At 34.0% G+C, this 22,324-nt stretch overlaps 1 protein-coding gene across 2 annotated transcripts; it reads left to right on the top strand.

The window, feature by feature from the left end:
- The first annotated feature begins 1,045 nt into the window (after positions 1-1,045).
- Positions 1,046-21,435, top strand: vps4b (vacuolar protein sorting 4 homolog B). Of its 2 annotated transcripts, XM_065268349.1 has the most exons (13): positions 1,046-1,156; positions 9,544-9,655; positions 9,763-9,863; positions 14,385-14,496; positions 14,686-14,833; positions 15,441-15,499; positions 16,399-16,518; positions 16,676-16,832; positions 17,238-17,386; positions 18,107-18,188; positions 18,495-18,714; positions 18,802-18,942; positions 20,106-21,435. In XM_065268349.1, exons 1-13 carry the CDS (start codon positions 1,136-1,138, stop codon positions 20,205-20,207), a joined length of 1,524 nt encoding a protein of 507 aa, XP_065124421.1. In that variant the 5' UTR covers positions 1,046-1,135; the 3' UTR covers positions 20,208-21,435. The 2 variants fall into 2 exon arrangements, with proteins under 2 accessions (XP_065124421.1, XP_065124428.1); XM_065268356.1 differs by lacking the exons at positions 1,046-1,156; positions 9,544-9,655; positions 9,763-9,863 and adding an exon at positions 13,141-13,383.
- Positions 21,436-22,324: the final 889 nt, after the last annotated feature.

The following is a 22,324-nucleotide window of genomic DNA, read 5'->3' as shown; positions in this document are numbered from 1 at the left end:
TATATATAAATATAGTCTGACACCATAAAGTGAAAATTAAAATTGAACTGACCTCTTTTAAATCATTTGTGTTACATTTTTTCAAGAGACTGTAATGCCACCTTTCTGTAGTGTCTTATGTTTACCACAAGAGGGCTGATTGTTTCCGTTTTGTCTATTATCTATATTTTGGGTTCCATTAGCATGTGGCTTGGCTTCTTTTGTTAAAATATACACAATAAGTTGATTTTGACAACAGCTATGCAGCAAAACAGAACCAGCATATTAGGCACCATAACAAAAGGACTCATTGTGGACTTTAGGAGGATCTGCTCACACGCCCATTGACATGACTGGCAATCCCAGATTCTTTGGCTCTACAAATTCCTGATGACCTCACTTGTGCAACACTGAAACTACAACTTATACAATGCCAGATAAAATGTAACATAGCCATGTCATGTTCTGTTGAACCAGTTTGGAAATAAGCAGAGATTACGAGTTTGTTTTTAAGGTCACTTTGGTGGATAGAGATATAAAGCAGAACTGGCATAGGCCTATTTTGTAAAACGTAATTCTGGCAAATAAGAACATTCATACATTTATGAATTAATCTTTAAGATGCTTTATTTTATGATGCGTTATAGTATTTTACAGTAATGACAATTACTTTTGATGTAGGAATTGTAACAAGTAAAACATTTGTATCAAAATAAGAAGAATTATTTTTATTATTTGCAAGATGTAAACAACCATCAATTGATCTATAAATTGGGAGTGTACATCAGCACAATTCAGTATAGCATCTAAATAAAGTAGTTGGACTATTCATTGTAATATTTTCCCAGACTGTCTGAAAACAAAGTGGCGCTGTTTCTTAACATAATCATTAGATGGGCGCGAATTTTTAAGGCGCTGCGCAGACTTATCAACATATGACATCAAAGTACCGCGATACAAAATGAAAAAGCTGTGCTCTCGCGGTACTTTGATGTCATTCCATTATGGTCTGCGCTACGCTGCATGACGTCACACACCTACTGTCAAGCAAGCTTATCCACGAGTCCAAGAGGGCGTTACTCAAAACAGACAACGTCAAGAGTAAACGAAACTCAATGAAAAGTGATTAACTTCAAACACACCAATTCAGCGCTATATGGAGCCTACGAATTTACAGGTAAACACAAGAACTGAGTAATGTCATAGTGTCTATGGTTGAATTACAGTTACAGAACTGTGTTCGGGTTTTTGTAAAAGTCTGTTTCACATTCATTCACTGCGCAGCGCAAAATCACCGGATTCAATATTCGTCAGCAGAGTTGTGTTTTAACAAATTTAAAGTAAAAACAATTCAGAAAGTAAGACACGTTTGATTTTCTCTAAACCATGTGGGCTTCTTGGCAGCATCTGCTTAACTAAGTTACAAGTAACGTTATATTTCCTATGATATGTGAATATTTTAAAAGTAGACAGCTATCTGTGTTTTGAGACAGCCATATTATTCCCAAGAGTACATAATAATGGTTTCAGTGGGACGAATGTTTTTAAATATATAAAATTGTTTTGTAGATTTTGATTAGACTCATGCAAATATGAATCTATATTAGACTCTAAATCTATGTAAGACTTATTATAATCAGAATTCCCCCCAGCCTCTGTTTAAGACTCATATTCTGAAATCTTTCCAGACTCGTGATAATCTAAATCTGTTTTAGACTCATATTCTGAATTCTTCCCAGACTCGTGATAATCTAAATCTGTTTTATAGTCATAATCTGAATTCTTCCCAGACTCGTGATAATCTAAATCTGTTTTAGACTCATATTCTGAATTCTTCCCAGACTCGTGATAATCTAAATCTGTTTTATAGTCATAATCTGAATTCTTCCCAGACTCTTGATAATCTAAATCTGTTTTAGACTCATATTCTGAATTCTTCCCAGACGTGTGGTAATCTTAATCTGTTTTATAGTCATAATCTGAATTCTTCCCAGACTCTTGATAATCTAAATCTGTTTTAGACTCATATTCAGAATTATTTTCCAGTGTGATAATCTAAATCTGTTTATAGTCATAATCTGAATTCTTCCCAGACTCGTGATAATCTAAATCTGTTTTATAGTCATAATCTGAATTCTTCCCAGACTATTGATAATCTAAATCTGTTTTAGACTCATATTCTGAATTCTTCCCAGACGTGTGGTAATCTTAATCTGTTTTATAGTCATAATCTGAATTCTTCCCAGACTCTTGATAATCTAAATCTGTTTTAGACTCATATTCAGAATTATTTTCCAGTGTGATAATCTAAATCTGTTTATAGTCATAATCTGAATTCTTCCCAGACTCGTGATAATCTAAATCTGTTTTAGACTCATATTCAGAATTATTTTCCAGTGTGATAATCTAAATCTGTTTATAGTCATAATCTGAATTCTTCCCAGACTATTGATAATCTAAATCTGTTTTAGACTCATATTCTGAATTCTTCCCAGACGTGTGGTAATCTTAATCTGTTTTATAGTCATAATCTGAATTCTTCCCAGACTCTTGATAATCTAAATCTGTTTTAGACTCATATTCAGAATTATTTTCCAGTGTGAAAATCTAAATCTGTTTATAGTCATAATCTGAATTCTTCCCAGACTCGTGATAATCTTAATCTGTTTTATAGTCATAATCTGAATTCTTCCCAGACTCTTGATAATCTAAATCTGTTTTAGACTCATATTCAGAATTATTTTCCAGTGTGATAATCTAAATCTGTTTATAGTCATAATCTGAATTCTTCCCAGACTCTTGATAATCTAAATTTATTTTATAGTCATAATCTGAATTCTTCCCAGACTCGTGATAATCTAAATCTGTTTTAGACTCATATTCTGAATTCTTCCCAGACTCGTGATAATCTAAATCTGTTTTATAGTCATAATCTGAATTCTTCCCAGACTCGTGATAATCTAAATCTGTTTTAGACTCATATTCTGAATTCTTCCCAGACTCGTGATAATCTAAATCTGTTTTATAGTCATAATCTGAATTCTTCCCAGACTCTTGATAATCTAAATCTGTTTTAGACTCATATTCTGAATTCTTCCCAGACGTGTGGTAATCTTAATCTGTTTTATAGTCATAATCTGAATTCTTCCCAGACTCTTGATAATCTAAATCTGTTTTAGACTCATATTCAGAATTATTTTCCAGTGTGATAATCTAAATCTGTTTATAGTCATAATCTGAATTCTTCCCAGACTCTTGATAATCTAAATTTATTTTATAGTCATAATCTGAATTCTTCCCAGACTCGTGAAAATCTAAATCTGTTTTAGACTCATATTCTGAATTCTTCCCAGACTCGTGATAATCTAAATCTGTTTAATAGTCATAATCTGAATTCTTCCCAGACTCTTGATAATCTAAATCTGTTTTATAGTCATAATCTGAATTCTTCCCAGACTCTTGATAATCTAAATCTGTTTTAGAGTCATATTCAGAATTATTTTCCAGTGTGATAATCTAAATCTGTTTATAGTCATAATCTGAATTCTTCCCAGACTCTTGATAATCTAAATTTATTTTATAGTCATAATCTGAATTCTTCCCAGACTCGTGATAATCTAAATCTGTTTTAGACTCATATTCTGAATTCTTCCCAGACTCGTGATAATCTAAATCTGTTTAATAGTCATAATCTGAATTCTTCCCAGACTCTTGATAATCTAAATCTGTTTTAGACTCATATTCTGAATTCTTCCCAGACTCGTGATAATCTAAATCTGTTTAATAGTCATAATCTGAATTCTTCCCAGACTCGTGATAATCTAAATCTGTTTTATAGTCATAATCTGAATTCTTCCCAGACTCTTGATAATCTAAATCTGTTTTAGAGTCATATTCAGAATTATTTTCCAGTGTGATAATCTAAATCTGTTTATAGTCATAATCTGAATTCTTCCCAGACTCTTGATAATCTAAATTTATTTTATAGTCATAATCTGAATTCTTCCCAGACTCGTGATAATCTAAATCTGTTTTAGACTCATATTCTGAATTCTTCCCAGACTCGTGATAATCTAAATCTGTTTAATAGTCATAATCTGAATTCTTCCCAGACTCTTGATAATCTAAATCTGTTTTATAGTCATAATCTGAATTCTTCCCAGACTCTTGATAATCTAAATCTGTTTTAGACTCATATTCAGAATTATTTTCCAGTGTGATAATCTAAATCTGTTTATAGTCATAATCTGAATTCTTCCCAGACTCTTGATAATCTAAATTTGTTTTATAGTCATAATCTGAATTCTTCCCAGACCCGTGATAATCTAAATCTGTTTTATAGTCATAATCTGAATTCTTCCCAGACTCTTGATAATCTAAATCTGTTTTATAGTCATAATCTGAATTCTTCCCAGACTCTTGATAATCTAAATCTGTTTTAGACTCATATTCAGAATTATTTTCCAGTGTGATAATCTAAATCTGTTTTATAGTCATAATCTGAATTCTTCCCAGACTCTTGATAATCTAAATCTGTTTTAGACTCATATTCAGAATTATTTTCCAGTGTGATAATCTAAATCTGTTTATAGTCATAATCTGAATTCTTCCCAGACTCTTGATAATCTAAATTTATTTTATAGTCATAATCTGAATTCTTCCCAGACTCGTGAAAATCTAAATCTGTTTTAGACTCATATTCTGAATTCTTCCCAGACTCGTGATAATCTAAATCTGTTTAATAGTCATAATCTGAATTCTTCCCAGACTCTTGATAATCTAAATCTGTTTTATAGTCATAATCTGAATTCTTCCCAGACTCTTGATAATCTAAATCTGTTTTAGAGTCATATTCAGAATTATTTTCCAGTGTGATAATCTAAATCTGTTTATAGTCATAATCTGAATTCTTCCCAGACTCTTGATAATCTAAATTTATTTTATAGTCATAATCTGAATTCTTCCCAGACTCGTGATAATCTAAATCTGTTTTAGACTCATATTCTGAATTCTTCCCAGACTCGTGATAATCTAAATCTGTTTAATAGTCATAATCTGAATTCTTCCCAGACTCTTGATAATCTAAATCTGTTTTAGACTCATATTCTGAATTCTTTCCAGACTCGTGATAATCTAAATCTGTTTAATAGTCATAATCTGAATTCTTCCCAGACTCGTGATAATCTAAATCTGTTTTATAGTCATAATCTGAATTCTTCCCAGACTCTTGATAATCTAAATCTGTTTTAGAGTCATATTCAGAATTATTTTCCAGTGTGATAATCTAAATCTGTTTATAGTCATAATCTGAATTCTTCCCAGACTCTTGATAATCTAAATTTATTTTATAGTCATAATCTGAATTCTTCCCAGACTCGTGATAATCTAAATCTGTTTTAGACTCATATTCTGAATTCTTCCCAGACTCGTGATAATCTAAATCTGTTTAATAGTCATAATCTGAATTCTTCCCAGACTCTTGATAATCTAAATCTGTTTTATAGTCATAATCTGAATTCTTCCCAGACTCTTGATAATCTAAATCTGTTTTAGACTCATATTCAGAATTATTTTCCAGTGTGATAATCTAAATCTGTTTATAGTCATAATCTGAATTCTTCCCAGACTCTTGATAATCTAAATTTGTTTTATAGTCATAATCTGAATTCTTCCCAGACCCGTGATAATCTAAATCTGTTTTATAGTCATAATCTGAATTCTTCCCAGACTCTTGATAATCTAAATCTGTTTTATAGTCATAATCTGAATTCTTCCCAGACTCTTGGTAATCTAAATCTTTTTTAGACTCATATTCAGAAAAATTTTCCAGACTCGTGATGATCTAAATCTGTTTTAGACTCATATTCTGAATTCTTCGACTCGTGATAATCTAAATCTGTTTTAGACTCATAATCTGAATTCTTCCCAGACTCTTGATAATCTAAATCTGTTTTGGACTCATTTTCTGAATTCTTCCCAGACTCTTGATAATCTAAATCTGTTTTATAGTCATAATCTGAATTCTTCCCAGACTCGTGATAATCTAAATCTGTTTTAGACTCATATTCTGAATTCTTCCCAGACTCGTGATAATCTAAATCTGTTTTATAGTCATAATCTGAATTCTTCCCAGACTCGTGATAATCTAAATCTGTTTTATAGTCATAATCTGAATTCTTCCCAGACTCGTGATAATCTAAATCTGTTTTAGACTCATATTCTGAATTCTTCCCAGACTCGTGATAATCTAAATCTGTTTTATAGTCATAATCTGAATTCTTCCCAGACTCTTGATAATCTAAATCTGTTTTAGACTCATATTCTGAATTCTTCCCAGACGTGTGGTAATCTAAATCTGTTTTATAGTCATAATCTGAATTCTTCCCATACTCTTGATAATCTAAATCTGTTTTAGACTCATATTCTGAATTCTTCCCAGACGTGTGGTAATCTAAATCTGTTTTATAGTCATAATCTGAATTCTTCCCAGACTCTTGATAATCTAAATCTGTTTTAGACTCATATTCAGAATTATTTTCCAGTGTGATAATCTAAATCTGTTTATAGTCATAATCTGAATTCTTCCCAGACTCTTGATAATCTAAATTTGTTTTATAGTCATAATCTGAATTCTTCCCAGACCCGTGATAATCTAAATCTGTTTTATAGTCATATTCTGAATTCTTCCCAGACTCGTGAAAATCTAAATCTGTTTAAGACTCATATTCTGAATTCTTCCCAGACTCGTGATAATCTAAATCTGTTTAATAGTCATAATCTGAATTCTTCCCAGACTCTTGATAATCTAAATCTGTTTTATAGTCATAATCTGAATTCTTCCCAGACTCTTGATAATCTAAATCTGTTTTAGACTCATATTCAGAATTATTTTCCAGTGTGATAATCTAAATCTGTTTATAGTCATAATCTGAATTCTTCCCAGACTCTTGATAATCTAAATTTGTTTTATAGTCATAATCTGAATTCTTCCCAGACCCGTGATAATCTAAATCTGTTTTATAGTCATATTCTGAATTCTTCCCAGACTCGTGAAAATCTAAATCTGTTTAAGACTCATATTCTGAATTCTTCCCAGACTCGTGATAATCTAAATCTGTTTAATAGTCATAATCTGAATTCTTCCCAGACTCTTGATAATCTAAATCTGTTTTATAGTCATATTCTGAATTCTTCCCAGACTCGTGATGATCTAAAGCTGTTTAATAGTCATAATCTGAATTCTTCCCAGACTCTTGATAATCTAAATCTGTTTTATAGTCATAATCTGAATTCTTCCCAGACTCGTGATAATCTTAATCTGTTTAATAGTCATAATCTGAATTCTTCCCAGACTCGTGAAAATCTAAATCTGTTTAATAGTCATAATCTGAATTCTTCCCAGACTCTTGATAATCTAAATCTGTTTTATAGTCATAATCTGAATTCTTCCCAGACTCTTGATAATCTAAATCTGTTTTATAGTCATATTCTGAATTCTTCCCAGACTCGTGATAATCTAAATCTGTTTAATAGTCATAATCTGAATTCTTCCCAGACTCTTGATAATCTAAATCTGTTTTATAGTCATAATCTGAATTCTTCCCAGACGTGTGATAATCTAAATCTGTTTTATACTCATAATCTGACTTCTTCACAGACTCTTGGTAATCTAAATCTTTTTTAGACTCATATTCAGAAAAATTTTCCAGACTCGTGATGATCTAAATCTGTTTTAGACTCATATTCTGAATTCTTCGACTCGTGATAATCTAAATCTGTTTTAGACTCATATTCTGAATTCTTCGACTCTTGATAATCTAAATCTGTTTTGGACTCATTTTCTAAATTCTTCCCAGACTCTTGATAATCTAAATCTGTTTTATAGTCATAATCTGAATTCTTCCCAGACTCGTGATAATCTAAATCTGTTTTAGACTCATAATCTGAATTCTTCCCAGACTCTTGATAATCTAAATCTGTTTTAGACTCATATTCTGAATTCTTCCCAGACTCTTGATTATCTAAATCTGTTTTATAGTCATAATCTGAATTCTTCCCAGACTCTTGATAATCTAAATCTGTTTTAGACTCATATTCTGAATTCTTCCCAGACTCGTGATAATCTAAATCTGTTTTATAGTCATAATCTGAATTCTTCCCAGACTCTTGATAATCTAAATCTGTTTTAGACTCATATTCAGAATTATTTTCCAGACTCGTGATAATCTAAATCTGTTTTAGACTCATATTCTGAATTCTTCCCAGACTCGTGATAATCTAAATCTGTTTTATAGTCATAATCTTAATTCTTCCCAGACTTGTGATAATCTTAATTTGTTTTAGACTCATATTCTGAATTCTTCCCAGACTCGTGATAATCTAAATCTGTTTAATAGTCATAATCTGAATTCTTCCCAGACTTTTGATAATATAAATCTGTTTTAGACTCATAATCTGAATTCTTCCCAGACTCTTGATAATCTAAATCTGTTTTATAGTCATAATCTGAATTCTTCCCAGACGTGTGATAATCTAAATCTGTTTTATACTCATAATCTGACTTCTTCACAGACTCTTGGTAATCTAAATCTTTTTTAGACTCATATTCAGAAAAATTTTCCAGACTCGTGATGATCTAAATCTGTTTTAGACTCATATTCTGAATTCTTCGACTCGTGATAATCTAAATCTGTTTTAGACTCATATTCTGAATTCTTCGACTCTTGATAATCTAAATCTGTTTTGGACTCATTTTCTGAATTCTTCCCAGACTCTTGATAATCTAAATCTGTTTTATAGTCATAATCTGAATTCTTCCCAGACTCTTGATAATCTAAATCTGTTTTATAGTCATAATCTGAATTCTTCCCAGACTCGTGATAATCTAAATCTGTTTTAGACTCATAATCTGAATTCTTCCCAGACTCTTGATAATCTAAATCTGTTTTAGACTCATATTCTGAATTCTTCCCAGACTCTTGATTATCTAAATCTGTTTTATAGTCATAATCTGAATTCTTCCCAGACTCTTGATAATCTAAATCTGTTTTAGACTCATATTCTGAATTCTTCCCAGACTCGTGATAATCTAAATCTGTTTTATAGTCATAATCTGAATTCTTCCCAGACTCTTGATAATCTAAATCTGTTTTAGACTCATATTCAGAATTATTTTCCAGACTCGTGATAATCTAAATCTGTTTTAGACTCATATTCTGAATTCTTCCCAGACTCGTGATAATCTAAATCTGTTTTATAGTCATAATCTTAATTCTTCCCAGACTTGTGATAATCTTAATTTGTTTTAGACTCATATTCTGAATTCTTCCCAGACTCGTGATAATCTAAATCTGTTTAATAGTCATAATCTGAATTCTTCCCAGACTTTTGATAATATAAATCTGTTTTAGACTCATATTCTGAATTCTTCCCAGACTCGTGATAATCTAAATCATTATGTACAAGTTCACACATTCTCCCAGACTATTGCTAGATAATTAACTTTTTAATATATCTAACTGAGTCTACAATTATAAGCCCAAATGCAACTGCTTTATTTTACAGAAAGCTATAGCTGTAGCTAGCAAAGCGTCACAGGAGGACCAAGCTGGAAATTATGAAGAGGCTATTGAGTCTTACAAACATGCTGTGAAGTATTTTCTACATGTAGTAAAACGTAAGTGGATTTTATGGCATAAGTATGGGGATGAAAGGTTATAGTAATTTACAATTGTCTGTCCACTGTCTGCTTGTCATTTTTACCATTTGTTTAAATCCATTTAGGTGAGCCACAGGGTAAAGAAGGCAATCAGAAGATCAGAGACAAATGTAAGCAGTATCTTGACAGAGTGGAAGAGCTCCAAGACTATCTTGATAAGAAAGAGGTTATTATTAATAGTATATTTTTTACTAATCTCTTATTTAATATATAAAGTATTTTGTGTGAAATGTCCAAACAACATGAGGGTTAAGATAAATGCTCGCAAATGTGTAATGTTTTATTAAGTGCTTTTTTCTCTTTTTGCTCCTCCTCCACTGTGATTGGACAGCCGTTTAAGAACTGGCATTGCGTTCTAAAGCATGACTAGAGCACCACTTATGGTTCCACATAGCACAATATGGTTCTACACAGATTCTAGGTGATGTTTAGCACAAAAAATGGTTCCCCTATGATTACGAGCCAGTGAACTATTTTTAGTGCTATTTATCACCATTTTTTAGTGTATTAAACAAGTGTCTCTATTCAGGTGCTTGTAATTTCAGGTGGAGGTTCTGGGGCAGGATGCTTTAGCATCTAGAGAGCATTTAATTGGACAGGAACTTTTTGATGAGAAGCTTAAGTGTAGGATAACGTCATAAACTGTATGCGAATTTTGTCAGCTTTTTTCTATGGGTACCACATGTTTTGCTTGATGTCATACATCCCCATTACAGTAAAATCTAAAATATTCAGATCTTCTGACTTACACAGTACAAAACATCAGATGCAGGATGTATTGATGGGACATTCTGCTTATACCTATGAATGCAAACTAATGTGATTTTAGTGGTACAACATTGTATTGAGGTTTTTGAGGATATTTCTTGATTCAGGGCAAACAAAAGAAACATTTGTGTGTTTGGCAGATGCTTTTTTCCAAACTAAAACCTTTCACCTCATGTAACAACTAAACCTGACATGTCTATCACCTCTTGGCGATGTTGTCTGTGCTGATAGCATATGCTTCTTTGACAGTAAACTTTGGAATGATAAACATCTTTTTTGTAGGTGTTGATTAATATGTGACCCTGCCTGTGAAAACCCAGCTAAAGTCATGTTTTGTGATTTACTGTTTTGTACATAAAGTCATGCTAGAAAATGTAAAGAACATTCTATAAAAATATAACTATGATATTTTTAATATTGACTGAGTAAAATCAATAAGTAAAATCAAACTTTTTTAAAACATGATTATGAGAGTATAGTCTGGATTTCACAGCCAGGGTCACACGTATGTCTTGGTGTTAAATAATTCAAAGTTTAAGTAACAAAGTTTATGGGTGTTTTCACACCTAGTTTATTTGAGCCCTCCAAACGCTCTCGAAGCAGTTCAGGGTGTATATGTGAACATACCAAGTGATCTCAGACCCCCCTAAACGGATCCAAAAGTGAACCGAACTCAGACCACGTCTGGAGGTGGTCTGAGTACGGTTCGCTTTTGGGTTCTTTTGTGGTTCGATTTATTTTTGAGATGTGAAATCAATGAGGTCCCGGTCCACTTCGAGTGTCGTTTCGACATTGTATCAAAATAAACTGTTGCACAGAAAGGGGGGTCTGAGTTCTTATGAAGTTGTGATTTGAACAAGAAAGGGTCTGGGATCACTTCAGTTCTGAAGAGGACCAAAAAAAAGAACTGGGTCCTCTTTTGAGTCCACTATATTGTGAACACCAAAAGGACTGAGGTCATATTCGGCTAGTTCCTTTTCTGGTTCACTTTAAGTGAACTGGGTTTGGTTCTTTTAAAATGAACTATATGTGAAAACACCCTAAATTAGGTTTTTAACTGCCAACTGATATAAAGAATTATGGGGTGGAAAAGGGAGCTGCTTGAAGTTCTCAGTTACAATAAAGGAACATGGCATTATCATGCCACAAACACAAATGTCTTCTTCCTTTAAACTGAGAAACACAATCCTTCATATAATGTTTTACTAAGAAAAGGTGCATTATACTTGACCATTAAAAACTAGTTTAACAGAGAGCATGGTTAGACCTACTGTGCTTTGAAATCGTTATCAAAGTAGAACCCACAATCTAATGCAACCAGTACCGAGTTGTTGGCATGTTCATGCATTTTTAGCGCATCTGTGTGCCACTGTCAATCCGTCAAAAGTGTGGCATATGCATCATGCATATGATGACATCTAATCTTTGATGGAAACACAATGCTTCCACCCAATAAAAAAATGCATGTGAACTGTTTACAAAACCTACCTAAATATTATGTTGCCTGGACTTTTCCTAAAACAGGCAATCAAACTTTCCAAAAATCCCATATCCATAGGGAGTTAATTTGGTTTGGATGATACCTGAATTCAATTGGATAATGTGGATAGAGTTTATGTCACTGGCTGTGACTCATGTCTAAACACTCTAGTCTACAGTGTAGGTGATCTTTCAAGATGATGAATAGTAACAATATTATTGTGTACAGTTTAGAGTATTTACTGAAAATTTGACACTTTAAGTAGCTATATTAAACACATTGGCCTAACTGTGTAAATGAATAGATTTCTGTTATATTAATGCTTATTGCGTAATCCAATATTAATCTGTAATCTGAAGAAGTCTCCATGCCTTAATGTTCAACAGTTGGTCATTGTTTTTTAATCCTACTGATTTCTGTAATGTTATATTCCGGATTGAATGCTTTAGTGATTTTATTCTCATTGGTCACTATAATGCTCCTGGAGGTAATAATGTAATTGGACAAAATCGACCAACAAACTAAAGCCATAACATTTCAATAATATTTATGTCTGTTTGACATAAGCCGCTCCTTGACTTGACTTCACCAATTTGCTGTAATGGGAGGAGTTGAAAAGAGAACCCGGACACTTGAGTACACAAGATGTTCAAGATTGTATTATATTTAGGTCTATTTCATTTTAATAATTAATGTATATTTTTTTGAAGTTATTTCAACAATAGTGTTTTGCTTAATTAATTTTTCTTAGAGAATGTATGAAGAAAATGAAGAATTTTTCATAATTCTACACCAAGGAACATGCCAATATTATTTAAAATTCACTTTTATGTTAACTTAATTTTGATGAAATGTGTTTTAATGGTACTTATGGTGGCTTCCTGGACTGGGTTTATCCTGGTCCCAGACTAAAAAACATGTTTGAGCTACCTTAAAAATACCATGTAATGACATATCTTGAATTTATCAGTGCTATTGTTTTTTTTCTCAAGAAGCACACCAGTATTGTTTTTTATAAGGTTTGCTTGCAAAAACTACTTAAATTTGCTAGTGTTAAAATTGGTTCGTGTTTACAGTATTGCAATTCACATGACCTTAACTTTCATTACGTAGGTTACAGTATCGTCCCTCAAGCCTTGCAGCAGTAAAGGGCACGTCAAATAGGTGTGTCTTTCGCCTGTGACGCAATGACATTTTTGTAACACGTGAGCGTTGAGGCGGAAGTGACATTCGACATTTTAATGCGGAAGTTATTTTTCCGTTGTTTTTCAACGATCTCTAAAAATAGATACAGAAATTTCACTAGTTTTTGGCAGTTTTCATTTCTGAAGAACGTGTTAGTGACAGTTTGTTAATATAATACCGTCTTCGTATTTTTCCAACACGTCGTGCTGCCTTCTTTTTTTCAGCCCCTATGGCTGCCAACAACAACTTGACGGTAAGTTGTAAAACATATAATCTCGTAATTAGCTAAACCGACATAATGAACATTCGTTCATGTGTTTCATTACAGCAAATATGCAAAATATTTATATATTATTGTATTTAAAAGTGTCCCTTTTTTAGTAGATATGATGACATGACCATCCCTCACTAGCTCTCCAATGTTTTCTTCAACTAATAATGTAAAGATACTAACAACCCTTGGTGATGTGCAGTCGGTTGTTAACGGGACGTAAATGAGATTTCAAATGCGATCTTAAATTTGTCGAGTTTAATCAAGACGTTGACGTTAGCACATTAGTATCAGATGAGCTTACTAGGTGTTTGTTTTGGTCATTGTCTAGTATAAAGATGAATTCTTATTTTTGTCTTATAAATCTTTGCCTTGCTTTTAAATTCTACAATCAAATATAGTAGTTGTTGTGGTTAACAAAGACAATATCATCAAAAGACCGAAATATAGTTTGTACATCAGAGGAGTGGCTGTTAGCATTGTGGGCTATAGGAAATTACATTATGATTTACAGTAGGAAACATTTCTGCTATAGATGGCAAATAAATAAATTTGATCAATATATTAGTTACAGTGATAGTCAAAACAAACAACGAAACCACATATAAAGAGTTTGACAGAAATAGGTTATATATTGCTACATTTATAAATATCAAAACACTATTGACAAAAGTACAATAATAGGCAGATATTTCAAAACTAGTGTCATGTTTGCTACCATTCACTATAGAGACAAATGACAACACACACAAAACATTCACGATTCATATTCATTATTGTTTGTTTTAGAGGTATGGTGTTAAACTCATATTATTCTATGACGGATTTTTCCTTATAAGCCTTTCTGTTGTATGTTTGTTAATGTATCAAAGTTATATCTTCTCATACACCTATCCTTACAATTCCGCTAAGTAACTATGTCATGAAAATGTATATAAATTAAGTTTATAACTATGTTGTGTTTGCCTATATCTACCACACAGAAAGCTATAGACCTCGCCAGTAAGGCAGCTCAGGAGGATAAGGCCGAAAACTTTGAAGAGGCCTTGCGTCTATACCAGCATGCCGTTCAGTACTTTTTGCATGTTGTGAAATGTAAGTATGCAGTAAAAGATTTCTCTTTATGCCTGTCCAACAGGATGAAAATGTTTAGAAACAGAAAGCAGACTTAAGTTATCTTATCTAAATGTTGTAGTCAATGTTGTCATCACAGTGTTAAAAAACAAGCATTTGAATTGCATCTAACATATGGCTTCACTCACCCTATATTTCTTTCCTATGAAGATGAAGCACAGGGTGAAAAGGCCAAACAAAGCATCAGGGCCAAATGCGCGGAGTATTTGGACCGGGCAGAGAAATTAAAAGAGTATTTGAAGAAAAAAGAAAAGGCCCCATCGAAGCCAGTAAAGGAATCCCAGTCCAGTGATAAAGCGTGGGTGATCTGGATTAAATAAACACAAAGGGGTCGTTTCCCTCCCAGACAGGGCCTAAGCCTAGTCCAAAACTAAAATACATTAAAAACACATTAAAAATACCTTGCACTGACAGATCTTAAAATACACACGTGCCATTTATTTGTCTTAAGATACACACCAGTAACATCCAGTAAGGCATATGTGTAAAAGATGCTTAAACGCCTTAATTTACCTAAGGCCTAGTCCTGGCTTTAGCTAAGCCTTGTCTGTGAAACCAGTTCTTCTTAATGTTATAATATAACTAAGGACTAGTCTTGGCTTAATCTAAACCCTGTTTAGGAAACTACCCCAAAATGTCCACAACATTTCTGAGTTAACTGTTTGCCTCCAACATCGTAATTATTCAAAATGCATTTAAAACTTCTGGTGATCTATAAAATATACAATGACAAATATTAGCCTATCGGTTGACAGTATTGTCGTATTATTTGTTGTGTTAGAAAGGCTCTGTTTATTCACCACTTACACTATGTTATTAACAATGCAAACAAAACTTTCCTTTATGCTTTTGAGATTTTAACAATTACGGTTATACAGTTTACATTTTATTTTGTTTAATCATAGAAATGAGAGTGATGAAGAAGGAGACCCAGAGAAAAAGAAATTTCAGAACCAACTCTCAGGTTAGTTTACCCCCATCCACCATTAAACATGGCTCTTTTGTATGAGCATTTTGACCAGCTTGGCAGTGGCACATTGCTTCAGTCAGTAATGTGATTTTTAAAGGGGTCATGGCATGAAAATCTGACTTTTTCCATGTGTAAGTGCTAAGATTGGGTCCCCAGTGCTTCTATCAACCTAGAAAATGTGGAAAAAGAACAACATAGTAACTTAGTTTTGGTAAACCATTCTCTGCAAGCATGTGAAAAAATTGGTTGTTGAAATTTGGCTCTCCTTATGATGTCATAAGGAGCTCTTATTATAATAATACCACCCCTTAATCTGCACTATCCAACCACAGCACTGCCATTTAGTGCAGAAAGGAGAGACAAGAGAAAATGATTCACAGCAAAATCGAGTTTCAATTTCAACAAACCACCATCATTGTGATCAGTGTTTGCACTGCATCTGCTCATTTGCATTTTAGGACACACCCAAAATGGCACATTTTTGCACATACCTACAAAGTGGCAATTTTAACATGTTATAACAAACTATTTATATGGTATTTTGAGCTAAAACTTCACATATGTCTTTTGGGGACACCAAAGATTTATTTGACATCTTAAAAAAGTCTTGTGAAATGGCCCCTTTAAGTCTGTTTGTCCAACTATGTTTGTTGTTGTGTGCAACCACAGAAGACATGGGTAAAGTGAAGATACAACTTATTTATTTAACCTTTATTATCAGACTAATCATCAGAGTACTTAAGTCCAGGCTGTTGTCATTATCGGCAGACGAGTTTAGATGCTTACAAATTATTAACAGAACCAAAATGACAATTTCCCCATATCTTGATTCCCATCCTTGTTGCTTTCAGATTACAGGTAATAATAAACTAATAGAGGATCTTTTTTCACAGGAGCCATTGTCATGGAGAAACCCAATATTAAATGGAATGATGTTGCTGGGTTAGAGGGAGCCAAAGAGGCTTTAAAAGAAGCCGTCATTCTGCCAATCAAATTCCCACATCTCTTCACTGGCAAGTAGCTTTATTCAGGAATGCTTAAAAATGCTATCAACAAATACAGTAAGAGCTTAAATATAACACAGCTTATTCTGAGCTGTTGGTTTATTCAGTTCTGGAGTGTCTCTGTCTTATCACTACTAAATAATGATCCTATTTTTGTCTGTTTTAGGTAAAAGAACTCCCTGGAGGGGCATTCTTCTCTTCGGACCTCCAGGCACAGGCAAATCTTACCTGGCCAAAGCTGTAGCGACTGAAGCCAACAATTCCACATTCTTCTCTATTTCATCCTCAGACCTGGTTTCTAAGTGGCTTGGAGAGAGTGAAAAGTAAGTGGCTTGGTGTTAGGGAGTAGGTATGTTTACAGTCATGTGATCATACATTTAAGCACGTGCAGCATATGGACTCTGGACTGAAAAGACACATTGATATGATTTAAAGTTCATCTGGAAATGAAAACATGAAGTATTGAAGGTTTGGAAGGATCCACTCTTTTAAGAAAATGCTATTTACGGTACTAAACACCAGTTTTTGCAGTTTCTGTGCCTTTGGTACAGTTTAAGAAGACATAAATGTTTCATTGCTAACCTCAAAATGGAAATTACTTTGTTTTTGTTCTCTTGAATGTGTTTACTTCAAAAGCGTTAAATTGTTAACCGTGGGTTATTGAGCTATTTTTTATTTTGGAATTTAGTTCATTTTCAATCTCTAACCTGGTTCATTCATCTCCTCAGGCTGGTGAAGAATTTGTTTAGTTTGGCTCGAGAGCACAAGCCCTCGATTATCTTCATTGATGAGATCGATTCGCTCTGTGGCTCCAGGAGCGAGAATGAAAGTGAAGCAGCTCGAAGAATTAAAACAGAGTTTCTAGTTCAGATGCAAGGTGATGTGAAACTAAATATATATTATATTATAGTATTTATATTGTGAGAGATGTATGTATTATGATAGTGTGTGTTTTTTTTGGGAGATTATATTTTTTTGTATATTTTATTAAGAATTACTAATGATAATATTTAAAATTCAATTAAAAAGTGGTTTTCTCGAGGCAAAATATAATTTTCTTTCAAATTTGGGATGAAATTTTGCAACCTGGTTTAAAGGGGACATATCATAAAAATCGGACTTTTCCATGTTTAAATGCTATTATTGGGTCCCCAGTGCTTCCATCAACCTAGAAAATGTGAAAAAGAGAACCCAGTAACTTAATATTGGTAAACCATTCTCTGCAAGCATGTGAAAAAACAGGTCATTAAAATTTGGCTCCCCGTGTGATGTCAGAAGGGGATAATACCGCCCCTTAATCTGCACTATCCAACCACAACACTGCCATTTAGTGCGACATCAACTCATTAGCATTTAAAAGTACACACCCAAAAACGGCACAGTTTTGCTCACACCTACAAAGTGGCAATTTTAACATGCGATAATAAATTATGCATATGAGATTTTGTTCTAAAACTTCTCATACGTACTCTGGGGACACCAAAGATTTATTTGGCTTTTTTTAAAAGCATTGTGAAATGTGTCCTTTAAGATGATGTTCTAATTCAAATCAATTTTATTGTATGAGCCATTAATATTGTCTCATTGTCTTTTTTAGGTGTTGGTAATGACAATGAAGGGATCCTGGTGTTGGGCGCAACTAACATCCCCTGGACGTTGGACTCTGCTATCAGAAGAAGGTAATAATTTGTTTCTATCACAGATGTCTCTTAGTTTGTGGACTAATGACTAAATTGCCATTGCATATAATGCCTTAAATGCTCGCTCTATTGACAGCTCAATGTGTTTTGCAACAAACCGTGCGCACTGTTGGGCATTAGGTTAAATAACACATGAATCAGATAGAAAGAACAGGTTTTTCAACTTCTGTGTCTTACGTGTAAGCTAAAAACATCATGAATTATTATGAATCATTTGGGGATGTTTCCGGGAAGATGTACAAGTTACAAACATTTAAGTAACACATCCATATCTGTGGTGTTTAGGTTTGAAAAACGTATCTACATCCCCCTGCCAGAAGACCACGCTCGTGGATTTATGTTTAAGCTGAACCTGGGCACCACACCTAACAGTCTTACAGAATCAGACTTCATGACATTGGGCAAAAAGACAGATGGTTACTCTGGTGCTGACATCAGCGTTATAGTCAGAGATGCTCTCATGCAGCCTGTCAGGAAGGTCCAGTCCGCCACTCACTTTAAACGGGTAAGACCTTGTGTTATCTTGATGCGTGGATAAAGCAAATACAACACACCAGAATGAATTATCACTGCTATTTTATTTTTCCATCAGGTACGAGGACCGTCAAGGCATGACCCAAACGTTATAATTGATGATCTCCTTACCCCTTGTTCTCCGGGCGACCCACAGGCCATAGAGATGACATGGATGGAGGTTCCAGGAGAGAAGCTTTTGGAGCCAATTGTTTCTATGGTGAATATGTTTTCAGTTCTCTTGTAAACCATATTTCTACACAATGAGCATTTAAGTACATGCTTTTTGTCATTTATAAAAAAATTATTATGTGTCAGAATATATCTGATTTTTAAAATATAACAGTATGACTTTCTCCACCTGTAATGATTTGGTGATAGATATTTTGCTTGGCAGATAGAACAACTTGCATGCATTAACAAAAAATAACATTCAAATGACGTGTGCATTTAAATTATTTGACAAACAGTGGCGGCCAGTCACTTCTATTTCATGGGTGCATGATGCGAGGTCGCCACAACATGTATTTAGCCTTTCATATGTGTGTGGCATCTTGAGTATTGTCAAAATAAGTGCCTGCTGCACATGCGTCTAAAGGGTTTATGATAAAAGTGACGCTCGCGTTTGCCAGATACTCGCTTAATCTCGTGTAATCAGAGTTCAGTGTTTACTTAGTGTCTTGCGAATAGACTGTGAGCGTCTCAAAAAATCACAAAATTTATGTGATTTGAGGTCACATAAATGTCCAAAAAAAGCATTATCAGCATGGTTAGTTAAAATGTTATGTAATTACTGTTATGTAAGAACTTTGACATAAAATTCAGTGGCGGCCGGTGACTTCTTTATTTGTGGGCGCTCGATGCAAAGTTCGTCACAACATGTATGTAACCCGTCATGTGTGTGGTTCCTTATTTCAAAATATGTGTTCTGCGCATCGAGTGAACCTATGTGCATCACGTGTCTTGTCAAAATAAGTGCCTGTTGCAGACGCGTCTAAAGGGTTTATGATAAAAGAGACGCATGCGTTTGTCAGATACTCGCATAATCTCATGCGTAATCAGAGTTTACTGTTAAGTGAGTGTCTTGCGTGTATTTTGTGAACGAGAGCGTCTCTTTTATCATAAACTTTTTTGATGCGTGTGCAGCAGGCACTTATTTTGACAAAACACGTGATGCACATGGTTCACATGACGCAACAAACACATATTTTGAAAACCCAAGCAACTCACGACACTCCAAACACTTATTTTGCGCCCCTTGGATGAGCGGTCATGAGCCACCACTGATAAAATTACTAATAACATTATATCAGTGTTTGTTATGTTATTATAGTACTATAGTAAAAGCACTAATCTGTCATTTTGCCCTGCTCATACACGCAGTCGGACATGCTGAGGTCCCTTGCCAACACAAAGCCCACCGTTAACGAACAGGATCTGGAAAAGCTGAAAAAGTTCACCGAGGACTTTGGACAGGAGGGTTGAACCTAGCTGGTCTCTTCTGAAGCCAAAGAAACTTGTAACATCACCTTCTCATGGCCCTTTCTTCCTTTCAAACAAATACTCTTCCTCTGACCAATGAGTCCCACTGCTCGGGCTCAAGGATAGATGTAACCTGAAATGTGTATCACTTAAAATCTCTTTAAACCATCTTCTAAACTGAATTATTTCATTCTATCGTCATTTGTTAATAGCTGCTCTGCCTCTGAGGCTACATCAGTACCTGCTGAGGCTTGTGACCATCATACATCTTAAATTAATCAGTCTGGCGAGATCAGTCATAATCTGTGCTCGATGTTATGTAAATCATTTGGTCATTTTAAAGAGTTTCCTTTTGCAGTGTCGAAGCATTGAAGAAATTACTTGTTTACTGAGTTACAAATATTTGAATGGACACAGTAGTTACATACAAAAAATATGTTTGATGATTATCTATGGGCTTATTTTGGTAGGGAAAAATATATGAATGACTCCAGAGAAGACCCTTTTTTATAGGTGGATGTACCCACTGTGTTCACATGTGTAATATAAACTGTCATTTTACATAACTGTATATACAGGCTGCTTCTCATTTGAGAACATCATGCTTTGAACATATGTAATGGCGTTTGATACAACACTTCCCTAAATACTTTAGAGATCCCTAGAATGTGGAGATATAGCCAGGGTCCCTATAAAAACAACGACTCTAGGAATACTACATATATGTTTTTGTTTCTACAGCATTACTTTGTTGATTGCTGTAACATTCCTTCACTCAGAAGTGTGAGTTACATTACGTGTTCAGGAGCCAATGTTTGGCATTTACTTCTTTGTTGTCAATTCACTTGCTGAAGCTCAGCACACAATGTGCCTTCTTTGCATTTTCCTAATTTTTGTCTGTCTGGTCCTCTTCCTGTAGTTTCATACACAGAGATGCTTGCATACCTACGCTTTGATTTGCTACATTTTTTATAAGCAGATTGTTTGGGAATGATTGGATCATATTTGCACATTTCATTTAAAACTTTACATCTATCTATATCAAACTGTATGCTCCTATGCACTTAGGGTGTTTGGTTTGCCATTTAAAAACCTATAAGACATTGTACTATTAGAATAATAAAAATGTAGGTGTTTGTTTTGTTTAAACACAGTTTCCAGTTGAGAAAAATTTGGTTTAGCTTGTTTGTTTTATTCTTTACATGTAAATAAAAGTTGAAATTAAAAAGAACCTGTCTCAAATTCATTTCTACATTTAATGTTACATTTAAAGGTGACATAGAATGATTGAACGGAGTTCTGTGAGGTGACATGTAGACAACATTTTTTGTTTGGGTCTATAATGCCTTAGAAGCTTCCTAAAAACCTCTCTCAGATAGCTCCATTATGGTGGGGGATTTTAAACAAGTTGTTTTGAACCTATTTGGCTCCCCCATACTGGCTTAACTTGCAATCTCATTACTGATTGGCTGACTTTGCTGCCACTCAAAAAATTTAGCCAATTATTTTAAAGTGGAGGGGCAGTTAGATGCCTGTGATGTAATAAGCATCAGTTTTTCAGATTGGGCCCTGGCGTTTCTAAAAGAGGAATTTCTATGAGACTGAGATGTTTACATGTCTAGCACTTTTTGTATGTTTGTGAATGCAGGTAGACTACCATTATTCAACGAAGACGAGGTAAAAATGTTTTTTCATTCTCTGTCCCCTTTAATATTATGTCCCTCCTACCTAAAAACTACTCTCATGGATAACAACTGTCACATCATCCTACGATCATTGCCTAATAATCTTGGACAAAGTTGGACCACATTTTTCTATGTGGTAGGATCGCCAGAACACTGGAAAAATAGTCTCTTGTGTCAGCTCTAGAACAAGGTAAGAGCGAGTCGAGGGAGGAGCTAACTTTTGTAGCCAACCAGAGACGTTCTTTGCCTGTCAATCATTTTTGCGTTCTGTTTTGATCAGGTTTACTGCGAAATGAATGGAAGGCGCGGTCTAGGAGGGAAAAAACTTGGTGGGTCCAATAACGCGGCTAATTTTGGTTAAAGTTTAAAAATCGATCAAAGCACCATTAAAGTACAATTTCACTGCTTTAAAACTGTTATCTTTATTAACAATAT

The sequence above is a fragment of the Paramisgurnus dabryanus genome, chromosome 6, assembly GCF_030506205.2.
Source record: "Paramisgurnus dabryanus chromosome 6, PD_genome_1.1, whole genome shotgun sequence".
Classification (NCBI taxonomy): Eukaryota; Metazoa; Chordata; class Actinopteri; order Cypriniformes; family Cobitidae; genus Paramisgurnus; species Paramisgurnus dabryanus.
This window is presented reverse-complemented; position numbering and strand designations above follow the sequence as displayed.